Here is a 15100-nt window from a genome sequence, read left to right on the forward strand (position 1 = left end):
GGAATACTTCAGATGACTTGAAACCTTTCTTCCAGCCATCTTCTTTCGATTTCTTCTCAATATCCGCCATATAGGCTTCAGCCTTTCTCACACCGTAAAATTGACGACTCATAAACAATGACGGACCAACAGCGCGATGTGTCGCAGTACAAGTATGCGGCGATGTCCAATCTGGTTCTCCAGGCGGACCGTCGATTCGTTACTCGCCGTAATGATGAGGTGACAGGAGATCCAGAATCACTGGCGGGGCAAATCAGTATTCGGGATATGGGTTCGAGAAATGCCCGCGAGGACGCGCCGAAACAGAAACAGAAAGCTTCGGGCCTTCCAGATGTTGAGAGAGGAGGTTACCGCGAGGGCGAAGATGTCTTAGAACGAGAACAGCGCAAACGCAAGCGTGGAGAGCCAGCACAATTTCGAGGAACTGGAATCCTATCAGCTGCAGATGCCTTGGTCGAGGGTATTCGATATAGACCTAGGACTTCGGCAACGCGAGCAACTTACGACCTCATCTTAACTACAGTCGCTAATAATCTTGGAGATGTTCCTCACGAAGTTGTTCGAAGCGCCACCGACGCCGTGCTGGAATACTTGAAGGATGATGATATGAAAGATTTTGACAAGAAGAAGGAGATCGATGACCTGCTAGGCGCAAGCATGAATCCAAAACAGTTCAACGAGCTTGTAAACTTGGGAAAAAAGATTACGGATTATGACGCGCAGGATGAAGACGAAGAGATGGCAGATGGAGATAACGGCGGCGAAAACGGCGCTGAAATAGACGATCGCCAAGGAGTAGCTGTTGTATTCGACGATAATTCCGACGAGGAGGGTGATGAGGTGCTTAATGAAATTCGAGAAGAGTCGTCTGAAGATGAGGATGACGCTCAAGACCGCCCTGGTGACGAGGAAGTCGCTAAGGCTGGTGGCGCTGGAGTGGATAGAGATGAAGAATCCCAGGAACTGCCCGAAGAGGAAGCAATAATTATGGACTCTGGTTCAACACAGAACGCTGACTCATCTAAAGACAAAAAAGACTTCATACCCGCACGCGAAATTGATGCATATTGGCTGCAACGACAAATTGGCTCAGTTTACACAGATGCGCATGTACAACAGCTCAAAACACAAGAAGTACTCCACACACTTTCTGGAGCTCCCGCGGAAGAAGGCGGGGATGAGAAACCTCTCAGGGAAATCGAAAACGATCTTGCTGAATTGTTTGATTATGAGCATCATGAGCTCGTACACAAATTGATCGCCAATCGGGATAAGGTAGTCTGGCTCACTCGTTTAGCTAGGGCTGAGGATGCTGAAGCTCGAGGTGTTGTAGAGCGTGAAATTGCATCCGAGGGACTACGATGGATCTTGGATGAGCTTCGCGGAGGTGCGCGAGCAGACGGATCGAAGAAACGGAAACTAGAAATGAAAATGGATATTGACGTTCCAGCTGAATACATTAATGGCGGCACCAAGAACGAGCAAAAAGACAGAGATAGTTTAGTTGGTGGGCTGCAACCGCGGAAGCTCATTAATCTTGAGAATCTTGTCTTTGATCAAGGCAATCATTTGATGACAAACCCCAAGGTCAAGTTGCCAGAGGGATCTACAAAGCGTACTTTCAAAGGGTATGAAGAGATTCATGTACCGCCTCCCAAGAAGCGCAATGATCCTTCTGATCGTGATATCCCAGTTACGGAGATGCCTGAATGGGCGCGAGTTCCATTCTCGTCCACAGTCAAGCTCAACAAGATCCAATCTCAGTGCTTTCCCACAGCCTTCGAAGACGATGGCAATATGCTTATCTGCGCGCCCACTGGAAGTGGCAAGACCAATGTTGGTATGTTGACTATATTACGAGAAATCGGCAAAAAATCGCAATCCAGAGACCGGAGAAATCAACCTCGACGCATTCAAAATTGTTTACATTGCGCCGCTGAAAGCTTTGGTTCAAGAACAAGTAGGAAATTTTGGTGCCAGACTAAAGCCATATGGCATCCAAGTTTCTGAATTGACTGGAGATCGTCAGCTCACGAAACAACAAATTGCCGATACCCAAATCATTGTGACAACACCTGAAAAATGGGATGTCATCACTCGAAAGGCTACTGATTTGAGTTACACCAATCTGGTGCGTCTCATTATTATCGATGAAATCCATCTTCTACATGATGACCGTGGACCTGTTTTGGAAAGTATTGTGAGCCGGACGATTAGAAAGATGGAGCAGACTGGTGATCCTGTTCGTCTGATAGGTCTCTCCGCCACATTGCCAAATTACCGTGACGTCGCAAGCTTTCTACGCGTTGATCCTCTCAAAGGCATGTTCCATTTTGATGGATCGTACCGTCCTTGTCCACTTCGCCAGGAATTCGTTGGAATAACCGAAAAGAAGGCCATCAAACAACTGAAGACCATGAATGACGTGACTTATACCAAGGTTTTGGAGCATGTAGGGACAAACCGAAACCAGATGATTATTTTTGTGCACTCACGTAAGGAGACCGCCAAAACAGCTAGATATATTCGAGACAAAGCCTTGGAAATGGAGACAATTGGACAGATTTTGCGGAGTGATGTGTCGGGAACTAGAGAGACTCTCGCTTCTGAGGCCGAAGAGGTCAGCGACCGAGAGCTCAAGGACTTGTTACCCTACGGCTTCGGAATACATCACGCTGGTATGAACAGGCCAGATCGAACATCTGTCGAAGAACTTTTCCATGAAGGTTTAATTCAAGTACTTGTCTGTACTGCTACATTGGCATGGGGTGTTAATTTACCAGCACATACTGTCATCATCAAAGGTACTCAAGTCTACTCCCCGGAGAAAGGTAGTTGGGTGGAATTGAGTCCACAAGATGTACTCCAAATGCTTGGGCGTGCTGGTCGTCCCCAATATGACACATATGGAGAGGGTATCATCATCACCACCCAGAACGAGATGCAGTATTATCTATCACTTTTGAATCAACAACTGCCAATCGAGAGTCAGTTTGTGAGCAGATTGGTAGACAATCTAAACGCAGAGGTTGTTCTTGGTAATGTCCGTAGTCGCGATGAAGGTGTTGACTGGTTAGGATACACTTATCTATTCGTGCGAATGCTGCGGTCACCAGGGTTGTACAGCGTAGGAGCCGACTATGAAGATGACAGCGCTCTGGAGCAAAAACGAGTTGATTTGATCCATTCTGCGGCTATAGTGCTGGAGAAGTCTAACCTTATCAAATACGACAAGAAGACAGGTAAACTACAAGCGACTGAACTTGGTAGAATTGCATCTCATTATTATATCACACACAACTCCATGTTGACTTACAACCACCACCTCCAACCATCGATCACGCCAATAGAACTTTTCCGCGTCTTTGCGTTGAGTGACGAATTCAAGTACATCCCAGTTCGTCAAGAAGAAAAGTTGGAACTAGCCAAACTTCTAGGGCGTGTACCAATCCCTGTGAAAGAAAGTGTCGAGGAGCCTCATGCCAAGATAAATGTACTTTTGCAGGCTTACGTTTCGAGATTAAAATTGGATGGACTAGCATTGATGGCAGATCTGGTTTACGTCACTCAGTCAGCTGGAAGAATTTTGCGTGCTATTTTCGAAATCACTCTTAAGAAGGGGTGGTCCTCGGTAGCTAGGACAGCTTTGGAGCTTTGCAAAATGGCAGAAAAGCGCATGTGGCCAACCATGTCACCACTCAGACAATTTGCCGGATGTCCCAGGGACATCATACAAAAAGCCGAGAGAATTGACGTTTCATGGGCCAACTACTTTGATCTTGATCCGCCACGCATGGGCGAATTATTAGGTCTTCCGAAAGCAGGCCGAACTGTCTGCAATCTTGTTGCAAAATTTCCACGACTGGAAGTTCAGGCACAAGTGCAACCGATGACGAGATCAATGCTAAGAGTAGAGTTGACCATCACACCCAAGTTTGAGTGGGATGACGAAATCCATGGTGCTGCGGAAAGTTTCTGGATCATTGCTGAAGACTGTGACGGCGAGGATATTCTTTTCCACGATCAATTCATCCTTCGTAAAGATTTCGCTCAAGCTGAAATGAACGAGCATCTTATTGAATTCACAGTCCCAATCACAGAGCCCATGCCACCACATTATTTCATCACTGTCGTCTCGGACCGATGGATGAATTGTGAAACCAAGCTTGCAGTCTCGTTCCAGAAACTCATCTTGCCCGAGAAATTTCCACCTCATACACCATTATTGGATTTACAGCCTTTGCCTGTTGCAGCCTTAAAAGTCGATGAATTCAAATCATTGTACCCAGACTGGGATCGCTTCAACAAGATTCAGACACAAACATTTAAATCTCTTTTTGATACTGATGATAATGTATTTGTTGGAGCCCCCACCGGAAGCGGCAAGACTGTTTGCGCAGAGTTTGCGTTGCTCCATCACTGGAAAAAGGGTGACGCAGGACGTGCTGTCTACATTGCGCCATTCCAAGAACTTGTTGATCTTCGGCTTCAAGATTGGCAGAAGCGTTTTTCGACACTTCTGGGAGGCAAAGAAATTGTGAAGCTCACAGGAGAGACCACTGCCGACCTCAAACTTCTAGAGAGAGGCGATTTAATCCTCGCAACACCTTCTCAATGGGATGTTCTATCGCGACAATGGCAACGTCGAAAGAATGTGCAGAATGTTGAACTTTTCATCGCAGATGAACTGCACATGCTTGGTGGACAGGCTGGCTTTGTTTATGAGATCATTGTCTCTCGCATGCATTATATCCGATCACAAACCGAGTTACCATTGCGAATCGTGGGGCTAAGTGTTTCGCTCGCCAATGCTCGTGATATTGGAGAATGGATAGATGCGAAAAAGCACAACATCTACAACTTTAGTCCTCACGTTCGTTCAGTTCCTCTCGAGCTTCATATTCAGTCGTTCACTATTCCCCATTTCCCCTCTCTCATGCTTGCCATGGCAAAGCCAACCTACCTTGCCATAAATCAAATGTCGCCAGACAAGCCTGCTCTTGTGTTTGTTCCTAGTAGAAAGCAAGCCCGTGCCACAACCCGTGATCTACTCCTGGCATGCCTAGCTAGCGACGATGAAGATCGTTTCCTGCACGCCGACGTGGATGAGATGAAGCCCTTATTAGAACGAATCCAAGAAGAAGCTCTCGCAGAATCTATCTCGCATGGCATAGGTTATTATCATGAGGCTCTTAGCACAAGCGATAAACGTATTGTGAAACATCTTTATGATAATGGGGCAATACAAGTAATGGTAGCATCTCGTGACGTTTGCTGGGAACTTGACTGCAAAGCACATCTAGTCATTGTGATGGGTACGCAGTTCTATGAAGGCAGGGAGCACCGCTACGTCGACTATCCTCTTAGCGAGATCCTACAAATGTTCGGCAAAGCTACACGACCTTTGGAAGACAAAGTTAGTAGGGGTGTTTTAATGGTACCAGCTGTTAAGAGAGAGTACTACAAGAAGTTTTTGAATGAAGCTCTTCCAATCGAGAGTCATCTTCAGGTTTATTTGCATGATGCTTTCGTGTCCGAGATCAGTACCAAAATGATCGAGTCAGCTAGCGATGCCATTAACTGGACTACTTTTACGTATTTCTATCGAAGATTGCTTGCAAACCCCAGCTACTATAGTCTCAAAGATACATCACATGAAGGCCTTAGTGCCCACCTCTCGGAGCTTGTAGAAACCACTCTGAAAGATCTGGCCGAGTTCAAGATCATTGATTTGGATGAAGAGGACGACTCTGTCACTCCATTAAACGCAGCAATGATTGCTGCCTATTACAACATCTCATACGTCACCATGCAGACCTTTTTGCTTTCACTGACTGGCCGTACCAAGCTCAAGGGTATTTTGGAAATCGTCACTTCAGCAACTGAGTTCGAAACCATACAGATCAGAAGACACGAAGACAATCTGCTTCGTAGAGTATATGATCGACTTCCGGTCAAGATGGCTCAGCCAAGCTTTGATTCACCGCACTTCAAGGCATTTGTCCTACTTCAAGCTCATTTCTCCAGAATGCAGCTACCGATTGATCTTGCTAAGGATCAAGAGATCATTTTAACCAAAGTTCTTGGTCTCTTAAGTGCTACTGTAGATGTTTTATCCTCAGACGGTCACATTAACGCCATGAACGCCATGGAAATGTCACAAATGGTTGTGCAAGGGATGTGGGATCGCGATAGTCCTTTGAAACAGATTCCTCACTTTACGCCCGAGGTCATCAAGGCTGCAAATGAATCTGGGTATGTTTTAAATTCTCACACTAATCAAGTACCTCCGCTAATCAAACATCTCTACAGTATCAAGGACATCTTCGAGTTTATGGACGCAATGGACCCTTCCGAAAATCCAGACTATGAAGCTCTCATCAAGAGACTTGGTCTCTCGCAAACACAATTGGCACAGGCAGCCAATTTCACGAATTCTAAATATCCTAACATTGAGCTTGACTTTGAAGTGGAGGATCCGGAGGAGATTGTGGCTGGATCACCAGCTTACCTTAAAATCAAGATTGTGCGAGATGTTGATGAAGATGATGATGCGGCAGAGGTGGACATGTCCGTACATGCTCCCTTCTACCCCGCAAAGAAAATGGAGAATTGGTGGTTGGTCGTGGGCGATGAAGGTACAAAAACTTTACTTGCGATCAAACGGGTTACAATCGGGAAAGCGTTGAACCTTCGGCTGGAATACACGGTACCAACACCTGGAGAACATGATCTAAAGTTGTTCCTCATGAGCGACAGTTATGTGGGTGTCGATCAAGATCCCAGTTTCCATGTCTCGGTAGCAGAAGGAATGGATGAAGATGAAGACGAAGAAGACGAAGATGAAGAATGAGCCACTTTCCCCCCTTTGTCTCGACGAAGCATTGCTGTATAATAGATAGGTTTAGTTGGTCAAAAGCATATCTCGAGATTGATTGATTTGCTCGGGGGTTGCCTTGGATTCCGCATCCTCATTGGGTTTTGTTCGATATTTGTGACTGTGCTGCCTGTGCCACGGACGCCGCTCGCAAAGTGATTGGCTACGTCAGAAGGTGGCCCAACAGTGGGCGGATTCTTACTCGTGTGTTGATCATGACACGACAGAAGGTTCTGTCAATGATGTCTTATTGATCACTTTTTTTTTCAATTCTTTTTTGTTCATTATCATGTCAAAAAATTCTCTGTTATCATCTCTTTCTCTTCAACAATACCTTTTCACTCTTGACATTGAATGTCATATTCAATTACAAGTTAGTACAGCTTTGTTACTGTACTGTTATTATCAGGAACTCACTTTTCGCGTCACCCTCTCCGACTAATATCCGGGAGGCTGGGGGTAGTCGAGAGTGTATTGTGTACAGAATCCACCGCACCACCACGTGACTATTGCCTCACTAGCGCGCAGGCGTAACTTCTTTTCAAGCGACATTTTGATTTCTAGAATTCCTTCTTCTCAAGCAGCAACAAAAAGTTATCACCTCCATCAGATTATTTATCCGCGATTATCTTAATCATCTCACACATCCCTTACGCGTCAATAACTATCCTACCAATACGCCTTACATATATCATTGAGCTTTTTTGAAGCTGTGTCGCGACAATGGCGGATGAGGCAAGCACGCGAGATGAGGTGGTGCCCCCTCAGTCCCCAGGCACTTCAGCTCCAGATGCTGTTGTAGAGCCCCAAGTCGATGTGTCGGAAGGCGCCAACGGTAGCAATGGTGCTGAGGATGAAGCTGTTTCCGAGGATCCAGTCGCGACTTCCGGTACGAGCGCGACGGAAGAAGGTACAATTGCTTTTCTATTGTCTCAATTCTCATCACTTTTCTTTTGCTAATGTTATTTGTTTAGTTAAGAGTAGCAACGCCGAAGCTAAATCAGAGAAAATGGACAAACAAATAATTCCCGATCGCTCAGTGCAGGAGGCGCCATCCGCGTCTACCCCCGCAGATGGCGATGATGCAGAATTGAAGGGCGAAGAACAATCAGATGATGGAGCTCCAGCAGCGGATGAGTCTGCAGAGTTAGCAGATGGTACCGCCAGCACACCAGCTTCAGCCAGCAAGTCAAAGGGCCGACGCAAGTCTGGCGTGCCAGAACACAAGAAAAAGTTGAATAAAAAGCAATCCAAGGCGAAGTTGACGCATACGGACGCGAAACCCGGCGATTACTTTTATGTGCGATTGAAGGGATATCCTTTGTGGCCTGCAATTGTCTGCGACGAGGATATGCTTCCCAGCACCCTCATCAAATCTCGCCCAGTCACAGCAATGAGAGCAGATGGTACATACAGAAGTGATTACGAAGATGGCGGTTCTAAGGCTAAAGACAGAACTTTCCCTGTCATGTATCTTTTTACGAATGAATTGTGAGTGCCTAGCAAAACTCCTTGAGATGAATTTTACTGATCAATTTAGTGGCTGGATACCAAATTACGATCTCCTTGATCTCGATCTAGATACAGTCGGGGACGTTCCCAATAATATGCGCAAAGATTTGTATGCTGCGCATCAACTTGCCGCCGAAAAAAACGATTTGGATTATTTCAAAACTGTGTTAACAGAGTTCATGGAGCAGAAGAGAGCGGACGAGGAAGCCAAAGAGGCTGCAAAGGCAGCTAAGAAGGCAAAGAAAGAGAAGAAAGAAAAGACGCCAAAGAAAGCTGCTCCTAAATTGGATAACAATGAAGACACAGAGATGATGGACGTCAGTGCTATTCCTGATGACGAGGAGGTCGAAGCACCAAAATCAACTCAGAAGAAGCGCAAAAACCCTTCACAGGTTCCCGAGGATGACATTGTATGTTACCATTCAAGTATGAATTTTTTACTATTATCAAGACTAACATAGTAACCCAGCAGCAGCCTGATACCGCCCCAAAGAAGCCTCGTATCAAGTTAAACAATACTCCAAAGGCTGCGAATGGTACATCTACTCCAAAGCCTGCCAAAGAAGCAAAGGAACCCAAGTCCGCAAAGGATAAGAGCAAGACAAAGAAGGCTGCTGCGAAGACCAAAGACGCCGCCCCTGTCGCTCCTCCTGAACCAGAACTCACCCCAGAAGAGAAAAGGGTCAAAAAAGAGGTTTGTTGACTTCCTTTAACACCTTAGTGATTGTATCTAACAATTCTTCTAGAAAGAGATTCTATTCTTAAGGCACAAACTTCAAAAAGGTCTTCTGACTAAAGATCAAGAGCCCAAGGCAGATGAGATGCAACAAATGTCCGAGTATGTGAACAAACTCGAAGGTTATGCCGATCTCGAGGTTAGCATCATCAGAGCAACCAAAATAAACAAAGTTCTCAAGGCCATTTTGAAGCTACCTGTCATTCCCAAAGAAGATGAATTTCAGTTCAAATCAAGGTCTCAGAGCTTACTTGATAAATGGAACAGACTTCTCGCCAGCGAACAGGTTGCACCAGCTACCACTGAGGCCCCTGCCAACGGCACCAGGGATGATAGTAAGGAGAAAGATGAGCCGAAATCCGACAGCGTGGCAGCAAATGGCATCGCCCAAACCGATGAGTCAAAGACGGAGGAGAAATCACCTGCCCTTGATACGCCACTTACCGCACTACCCAAAGAAGAGGCTGCCAGCAATGAAGACCCCGCCCCTGTCACAGAAGAATCTCCAGAGGTAAAGCCCCCTTCAAGAGCAATTGAGGCAACAAGTATTAACAGAATATTAGGAAGCGGAAGCACCAGCTGTTGAATCAGAAGCATGAATTATTTCCCCTCTGAGGAAAGCGAAAAATACACCAGCTTAGGCCAAACAATTTGCGGCCAGCATGTGCGATCAACATCAAGATCGGTTAATGAGCAGAATCGGTCCCCTTTAGGTCTCCAGTCGTCGTCTTTTCAGGCATCATCGTCTTGACTTGAGGTTGATAGTTTTGCATTTGCTTCGCGGGTTCCCATTGTAACATTAAGAGCTATCGGATTGTTATTTCTTTTAACCCCTGGCTTTTCAGAATGCCACAAATCACTCTTGTACAAATTTCCTTTTCTGAAAAGCACGTTATGGCGGATGCGTGGGGAGTTGACTGCGGATTTTCAAGTTGGCCCGGATGAACGCTCACTTTTCTTCTTTGACATTAAGGTTTTCTTCAATTTACGTTAGGAAATTGGCCCAAAATCACAAATAAGACATGAAAACATGAATGGCAATTCTCAAATTACTTGACCGTTCTCTGATCAAATCTCTATAGATCACAGAAGACTTGCGCGTGTGTGAATGTGATATCGTAAAGTTATACATCGAATTCCTGTTTGATCTCATATTCTGTATCATGAAGGCACAAAAAAGGTCGTGATTATTGTCAGAGCCTGAATGAACGCTTTTGAACTATTGCTAACCATGAACTGGCACGCCAAATTAAGAATGAGCGAATCAAGATAAAGTAGCAGATAAATGTACGGGGAGAGTATGCATGATAAATGCGAAACTCACCGCCTCCTTATCAGGAGTGACTGCTGGCAGAATTATTTATCGTAAAAATAAATTTTGTCGATCTGAATTAACAAAAACCTCATACACAATATACAATGTCCGCCCCTACCCCCGAAATTCTTCGCTTTACAACCCACAAGTCTCTAAGCCACCGACTCGTCCTCTCTGCTTTAACAGGTCGTCCAATTCATATCTCACAGATCCGAAGCTCCTCACCTACCAATCCGGGTCTTGCACCCCACGAAGTATCCTTCTTGCGCCTCCTAGAATCCGTCAGCAATGGATCGTCTGTACAGATATCTTACACCGGTACAACACTGGTCTACAATCCAGGTGTTATAGCTGGATCAATTGATGGATTGGGTGCAGATGTGGATGGAGTGATAAAATGCCACTTGCCGGCGAATAATACTCGGGGAGTTAGTTATTTCTTGCTACCTTTGTGTATGCTTGCGCCTTTTGCAAAGAAGGCCGTCAATGTAAGGTTTGAGGGAGAAGGAGTTATCACAAGCGCAACGGAATCAGGAGATATATCAGTGGATAGTGTCAGAACGGCCATTCTACCACTTTACGAACCATTCGGAATCATGGCCAGCAAATTAGAAATCAGAGTTTTACAGAGAAGTTGTCCGGGAGCGGGAGGAAAGGGTGGTGGAGGCGTAGTGGAGTTACGGTTTGGGAGCCAGATCAAGGCGCTACCTAAAACTTTGCATTTGAACAGGAGTCCTGGAAGGGTGAGGAGGATAAGAGGAGTGGCCTATGCGACAGGTGTGAGCAACAGTCATAATGCGAGAATGATACACGAGGCTAGAGGAATTTTGAATCCATTGGTGGGAGATATTCATATTGCGACACAGTACGATCAAGCGCCACTAGTATCAGCAAAAGACAAAACGAATCCAAGCGCGAAGAAGAGGACAGGAGTAGGTTTTGGGTTGGCACTGATTGCGGAGACCAGTTCTGCGGGTGTAATATATACGGCGGATGTGGTCTCCCCGAGTGCAGGAGGTGTCGCACCCGAAGATATTGGAAAGCAGTGTGCATATCAGTTGCTAGAAATTATATCACAGGGAGGGTGTGTGACGAAGACTGGAGCACCCACAGTACTGACAATGATGGCAATGGGTTCAGAGGATATCGGCAGATTGAGACTAGGACGAGAAATAATAGCCTCAGAGGACCTAATAACACTAGGAAGAGATCTAAAAAAGTTTGGGGCAAGCAGTTGGGGTTTACGAGACGTAGACGAAGACGAAAGCGAGGATATCATAGTGAGCGTTAAGGGCACAGGGGTGGGAAATGTTGGCAGAGGCGTACAGTAGCATAATAAAGCCAATAATCACCCGTTTATCCATATTCATAAGAAATATTTACCATATATAGTAGTATGTGCAAGTTACACTGACTTCTTAACACATTATGTGGAACCTCCTTTTGTGCATCTTTAGTGGTTTATTGCAAGCTGCGCTGAAATCTTCGAGCAATAAAATCAAGCCTCGGGTTCCTTGCCGTAAGCTCGGCGACATTGGCAGACAAAGAGTTTGCTCGTAACGACCCAGAAGCGGCCCCTGAAAGTGCCAACTGACTGCGAAGGGTATTCAAAACACTGAATTCCCCTATAACAGCTGTCCCTGACCAAAAAATATCCAATGGCCCATCATCCGATTCTCTATTCGCCGGCTCAGCTAGCAACTCTTCTCGTTCATCTTGCTCATTTTCTTCTGTAGTGAATTGTTGAGTTCGTGAGCGACCGGCAGCTCTTGTGGGACCCAGCGACTGCATTTCAATGTCCTCCAGCCCGGCAACAGGATCCCTCAATACGCCTCGTTCCTCTGCATCATAATCTTGTGTGGGGAGTGGTGTTTGCCCATCGGTGGTTTTCTTTCCATAGGCCGTTAGAAACTTGTCAAGCTTCTCTCTATCCAGATGAACCGTAAATAATATGGCTTGTAAAATCAATACAAGCAAATCCAAGACTACTAATTTCAGCTTCGACGAAGGTCCTTTTTGACCAATAAGATCGATTATGATTCCTCCATGAAGATATCCTCTCATCTCCTCCGTAGATCTCGATGGCGCAAGGAAAAGGTGTAAAAATATACAAAGAATATTCGTGCCCAACAGCATTATGACCCATGAGGAACTTTGAGGCGGCTGTCTAACATTCTTTGGCTTTGGCGTAAGAATAACGAACTGAGTGAGGGCACGTATGAAGAGTTGGAAGAATGAGCAGCTTTGAATGTGTTAGCTTAAGCAAATCAAGAAGACTGGAGAGTGCTACATACTCCATGTAATATAACACGCATAACTGGCAGTAAACCGCAAAGTCGAGGTTTGCCATCAACGAGCTTGCTAACTCATACTTCTTTCTCATTTGTTCGTAAGCTCTTTTTTGAGCAGGAGTGCTGGAGCGATGTCGACGTCGCCGGCTCGATGGCCCACTTCTGCCATTGGGAGGGGTTGCCGATGGGCCCGATACTGATGTGAAATCATTGTTCATTGCTTTCAGGAGTCATTGATGATTTGAGATGACTTGTGTGGATGGTCGGAGGTTTGGAAGTTCACATCTTTTTGAACGTGTAAAATAGAGGGCAAGTAAGACTTGCAGCTCTGATAATTCACTGTTCCGATTATCAAAAGCTTTTGAAGCTGTTGATGCGCAACAGGATGGAATAGGCGACAGAACGGATTGGACATTGCAGGGTTCACCAGTGGTTGTTTAATTTTACTTACATAAGCGGAATTGTAATGGATTCGCCAGGCTGCAATGTTCTGGTAAGATCTAAACCTTTCAAACTCTTTCAATCGTTCAGAAGAGATGAGTTGCACCGTACCCATTCATTCATTCTATTCTTTACATACTGGTGATCATTGATAATCAGTGCAAGAAGATAGTTGTATAAATTATATTCATATTTTGATTTCTGTGCTGCAGTGCAATGTCAATTCCTTCCAACCACAGAAAATTGGACAACGCAATCCTTTTCCTATGTTCCCAAGACGAGACGTAGGAATTGCGAATTGTAGTCAAAAACTTCGGGATCGATATCATTCCTAGCTGTTACCCTAACAAGCATCGCCATTTGATCTTGCCAATTTCGATCTGATCTGGACATCGCCCTGTCATTCCATCTATCGAACCACCAATGTTTAGAACACTGCCCCATGGCTTTTGCTGAACAAACTAGTTTTGGCCAATGTGTCGGCCAGCCATGTTCAACTTCGTCTACCTTGTCAAAACACATTTGCGCAAACATATATCCGTACCTCCTCATGCCAACTATATCATCATGATGGCAAGCAATGGCCAGCTCTTCCAATCCTTCGAACCTCTTGAATTCTCGTAGATTATCAAACACGTGCGGAATCAGATAATGCTCGTGTATGAGAATCTTTTTTATCCTCCTGCATTCTTCATCCGTGATTTTTCCACCCAGTCGACCTGGGATGCTTCCCATTGATGGCCAGTTGAAGCACAAGAAGTCTTGATCATAATTGATGCAGGTGTTAGAGAAGATGGGAGACGAGAAAGTCCAATAAGCAAGTGATATTGAACGAGACTCGCTTGAGGTATGAAGTATAGGAGGAGGCTTCCGATCAGAAATGAATCGATTTTCTGATGGGGACCATGATAGCCCAATATAGGGCGAGGTGAGTAAGATGGCGTAGTTCCAGATTTGGAGACGAAGTTCAGTGGGTAACTTTGCGAATAAGTGGAAGGACGTAGGAGAACCAGTTGGAGATGGTGCTTTATTGGTGCAGCAAGTCATTCCTAAACACATCTTGGTGCCAGGAGATGGGTAAAATATAGGTTCTGTTAAAGTAGCAATGTAGTAGAGATCTCGTGGCTATTAGTGACACTTGTGGCTATTGTCTCTCGATACTTAGCTCGGAGTCAAGGAACGGCAATTGGTATTATGGAATAGCTAAAGGCAAACAAGTAAAGAAATCCGCATACATCCAAGTAGTAGACGGGATATATATAAATGGGCCAAACCTTACAGCTGTTGGCGTTTGGCAATGCGAGGAGGGGCGAGATCCTTGTACATGGTTGTACTGTACTCACAAAGTATACCATAAATACCGCTGGGACCTCTTTACCGATACGAGATGCGGTGATGTGATGTGATGAAGAAACATTTTTGGTAGCATTGGATTCCCCCACACCAATCTTGGGTATATTCGTTTCATTCTCGAATCTGCTGGGACAAAAATAGTACCAATGCAAGCGTCGGAGTGCCCTGGCAGGTTGGGCATGTCTCCCTGACTCCTTGACCCGGAAGAAGCCGGACAACAAATAAATCCACCAAAATGCTATGAGTAAAGATAAAGATAAAGATGCCAAAAAGTCAAAAGCGCTACAATGTCGTACTTTTCATAAATTGAAAACAATTCATTTCAAAGTATTGATGTTTTTGAAAAAGAAACCTGCCTTTAGTAAATTGGCCGATAAGGATGCTTGCTTTTGAAGATATAAAATCAAACAGGGACAATTTAATTTAATATAGGATTTCTTTTTTGTTTGACGGTGGGACGATTTTGATATTGAAAAGCAACTGAACAATGGTCAAATGCACGAATGAAAAGCAACTAACTCACGTGAATCAGTAGTTTGACTGTCTGGTGAACGTAGGTAGGTAGGTAGGTAGAG

At 45.1% G+C, this 15100-nt stretch overlaps 5 protein-coding genes across 5 annotated transcripts; 3 read left to right on the forward strand and 2 right to left on the reverse strand.

Annotated features, from left to right (window-relative positions):
* Positions 1-117: 117 nt before the first annotated feature.
* On the forward strand, positions 118-6853 carry EAF02_000335 (uncharacterized protein; the record flags this gene model as incomplete). The annotated part of the gene is made up of 3 exons (XM_038896383.1): positions 118-1840; positions 1887-6255; positions 6313-6853. 3 exons carry the CDS (start codon positions 118-120, stop codon positions 6851-6853), a joined length of 6633 nt encoding a protein of 2210 aa, XP_038763242.1.
* Positions 6854-7600: 747 nt separating this feature from the next.
* On the forward strand, positions 7601-9724 carry EAF02_000336 (uncharacterized protein; the record flags this gene model as incomplete). Its single annotated transcript, XM_038896384.1, has 6 exons — positions 7601-7787; positions 7852-8368; positions 8418-8799; positions 8859-9083; positions 9136-9636; positions 9689-9724. The coding sequence occupies 6 exons, from the start codon at positions 7601-7603 to the stop codon at positions 9722-9724; spliced, it is 1848 nt and encodes a 615-aa protein (XP_038763243.1).
* Positions 9725-10544: 820 nt separating this feature from the next.
* Positions 10545-11771, forward strand: EAF02_000337 (uncharacterized protein; the record flags this gene model as incomplete). The annotated part of the gene is made up of 1 exon (XM_038896385.1): positions 10545-11771. One exon carries the CDS (start codon positions 10545-10547, stop codon positions 11769-11771), a length of 1227 nt encoding a protein of 408 aa, XP_038763244.1.
* A 12-nt stretch (positions 11772-11783) lies between these two features.
* EAF02_000338 (uncharacterized protein) lies at positions 11784-13099 on the reverse strand. The gene is made up of 2 exons (XM_038896386.1): positions 12735-13099; positions 11784-12682 (listed from the first exon to the last, which is right to left on the reverse strand). The coding sequence occupies exons 1-2, from the start codon at positions 12947-12949 to the stop codon at positions 11902-11904; spliced, it is 996 nt and encodes a 331-aa protein (XP_038763245.1). The 5' UTR covers positions 12950-13099; the 3' UTR covers positions 11784-11901.
* A 337-nt stretch (positions 13100-13436) lies between these two features.
* EAF02_000339 (uncharacterized protein) lies at positions 13437-14231 on the reverse strand (the record flags this gene model as incomplete). Its single annotated transcript, XM_038896387.1, has 1 exon — positions 13437-14231. One exon carries the CDS (start codon positions 14229-14231, stop codon positions 13437-13439), a length of 795 nt encoding a protein of 264 aa, XP_038763246.1.
* Between the last annotated feature and the right edge of the window lie 869 nt (positions 14232-15100).

This window comes from Botrytis sinoallii (genome assembly GCF_014898435.1).
Source record: "Botrytis sinoallii strain Bc 23 chromosome Unknown BSIN_001, whole genome shotgun sequence".
NCBI lineage: Eukaryota > Fungi > Ascomycota > Leotiomycetes > Helotiales > Sclerotiniaceae > Botrytis > Botrytis sinoallii.

Coding starts and splice junctions, on each gene's coding strand:
- EAF02_000338 (XM_038896386.1), bottom strand. CDS start 12,949: ATGAACAATGATTTCACATCAGTATCGGGCCCATCGGCAACCCCTCCC. Junction 12,683..12,734: donor TGCGTGTTATATTACATGGA/GTATGTAGCACT, acceptor ACACATTCAAAG/CTGCTCATTCTTCCAACTCT.